Source organism: Lycium ferocissimum, chromosome 3 (assembly GCF_029784015.1).
Source record: "Lycium ferocissimum isolate CSIRO_LF1 chromosome 3, AGI_CSIRO_Lferr_CH_V1, whole genome shotgun sequence".
Lineage (NCBI taxonomy): Eukaryota > Viridiplantae > Streptophyta > Magnoliopsida > Solanales > Solanaceae > Lycium > Lycium ferocissimum.
In genome coordinates, this window is record NC_081344.1 from 10338280 (window position 1) to 10340634 (window position 2355).

General features: G+C 38.3%; 1 protein-coding gene across 1 annotated transcript; it reads left to right on the forward strand.

The window, feature by feature from the left end:
- The first annotated feature begins 200 nt into the window (after positions 1-200).
- On the forward strand, positions 201-1979 carry LOC132048680 (uncharacterized). The gene is made up of 5 exons (XM_059439378.1): positions 201-451; positions 871-1217; positions 1268-1320; positions 1406-1592; positions 1693-1979. The coding sequence occupies exons 1-5, from the start codon at positions 201-203 to the stop codon at positions 1977-1979; spliced, it is 1125 nt and encodes a 374-aa protein (XP_059295361.1).
- Positions 1980-2355: the final 376 nt, after the last annotated feature.

The following is a 2355-nucleotide window of genomic DNA, read 5'->3' on the forward strand; positions in this document are numbered from 1 at the left end:
AATTCTTCAACCCCACAAACGGAAAAAACAACCGCTACTTGAAAATTCACCCAAACAAATTGAACTATATATATGGTGAAAATGCAAATATAAGTAAGTAGTGACCATGTTATATACTCTCATATCAACATATATTTATGTTGAATATATTGATATATATGTAGAATCGACCATGTGGCGATTTGATGGTCCGGGTGATGATGGATGATGTACATGAGGAAGTTAGAACATTTAGGGCTGAAAGGAGCGCTTATAAGAGAAGCACTAGAAGAGAGAAAAGGGGGCAACCTAATCTTGATGATGTACCTTTAGGTGAAGTTGAACAAGACATAGGTTTTGATGAAACAGAACCTAATAAAAGAGATTTGGAAGGAAGGGTGGTGATGAACCCTTTTAGTTTAGTTCTGATGCATATAGTTGTACATCTGATGAGGATGATGCTGAGGAGGGGGTAACCTTGAAACCTAGAAGGAAAAGTAAATACATAAGGTTTGACCCTACATGTAAGAAGGTAGTGGCGACTTGGTATGATTTTTCAGAGTGTTAATGAGTTTAGAGATGTTGTGACTAGATATTCACTTCAGAAGCATATTCAGTTAGATAAGTTTGTCAATAAGCCTTCAAGGGTGAGGGTCACATGTAGGGATGGTTGTCCTTGGTTAATTTATGCTAAACTGGACAATTCAACCAAGAATTTTCAAATCAAAACATACTATCCTAAACATAGATGTGTTCAGACCACAAGGAACTATATGTGCAATTCTAAGTACCTAGCCAAAGACTACAAAGATAGAATTACTGAACAACCAAACATCGAATTTGCAAACTCCAAGAGGCAATTAGGAAGGATCTTGGTGTACATGTTGGCAGGTCCACTGTTAGGAGAGCTAGATCTAAGGTTTTACTAGAGATCATGGGTGATCAAGAAAAAGAGTTTGAAAGAATACTTAATTACAGAGATGAAGTGTTGAAAACAAATCCAGGAAGTACTTATGTGGTGAAAGTGTCTACTACAGAATTTGCTGAAGATGGTAGGCCTTGCTTCTTAGGTTTCTACATTTGTTTTGATGCCTTGAAAAGGTCATTTTTGAGTGGTTGTAGAAGATGCATTGGCTTAGATGGTTGTTTCTTAAAAGGTTATAGCAAGGGTCAACTGCTAGTTGCTGTGGCTAAGGATGGCAACAACCAGATGTTGCCAATTGCTTGGGCATTGTGGAGTATGAGAACAAAACCACATGGACTTGGTTTATAAAAATATTGATTGAAGACTTGAACTTAGGGGATGGGACTGGTTACACAGTCATTTCAGATATGCAGAAGGTACTAAACTGTTGATTTTATATTGTTTATGTTGTTACACTTTGCTGATTTTATATGCAGAAGGTACTAAACTGTTCCTTTTCAGGGGCTTCTTGCCACTATAAAAGAGCTCCTACCAGAAGTGGAGCAAAGGCAATGTGCTAGACACATCCTTGCAAACTGGTCAAAAGATTGGGGAGGCCTTGAAAGGAGGCTGATTTTTTGGAAATGTGCTAGAAGCACATTTGAGGCAGATTTGAGGAGAAATTTGGACAAATTAGAGCTGCTTGGTGGTGAGAAGATTGTTGAGGATTTACTCTACTATAAGGAACACACTTTGTAAAGTATACTTTAATACTGAAACTAAGTGTGACATCATTGATAATAATATAGCTGAGAGCTTTAATGCGTGGATCTTGACTGCAAGACACAAGACCATCATAACCATGCTAGAAGAGATTAGGATGAAGGTAATGACTAGGATAAGCGTGATGAGGTCTTTTGCAAACACTTGGGTCACAAGAATATCTCCAATGGCATTAAGGACATTAGAAGAAAACATGGGGAAGTCAATGAACTGTAATATTGTGTTTAATGGTGAGCATGGGTTTGAGATTCTTGATGGTCCATATCGGCACACTGTTGATATTGTCAATGAGAAATGTAGTTGTCGGTCATAGCAACTCAAAGGAATACCATGTCCACGTGCCATTTGTGCCATGTTGTGCAAGAAGTATGAACCTATTGACTATGTCCATGAATACTATAGCAAGAAGAACTGGTTCAAAACCTATAGTCACTACATCTAACCAATGACAAATATGGCAATGTTGCCTAGGTCTTCTAATCCTGCTATTGCACCACCAATCATCAGAAAAATGCCAGGCAGGCCCACAAAAGCAAGAAGGAAAGAGGCCAGTGAAATAAATAAATCTGGAAAAGTGCCAAGAATAGGCATGCTGATGACTTGCAGCCAATGTAGAGGTAAAAACCACAATAAAAGAGGCTGTGAGAGGGTATGTCCTTCCTACAATTTTCTTAACTTTGCACTGCACT

What these genes read in the sequence shown, in the direction of transcription:
- LOC132048680 (XM_059439378.1), top strand. Translation starts at nt 201, where the DNA reads ATGGATGATGTACATGAGGAAGTTAGAACATTTAGGGCTGAAAGGAGC. An exon ending in AGGATGATGCTGAGGAGGGG is followed by an intron (nt 452 to 870) that starts GTAACCTTGAAA and finishes ACATGTTGGCAG; the next exon opens with GTCCACTGTTAGGAGAGCTA. An exon ending in TCATTTCAGATATGCAGAAG is followed by an intron (nt 1,321 to 1,405) that starts GTACTAAACTGT and finishes GTTCCTTTTCAG; the next exon opens with GGGCTTCTTGCCACTATAAA.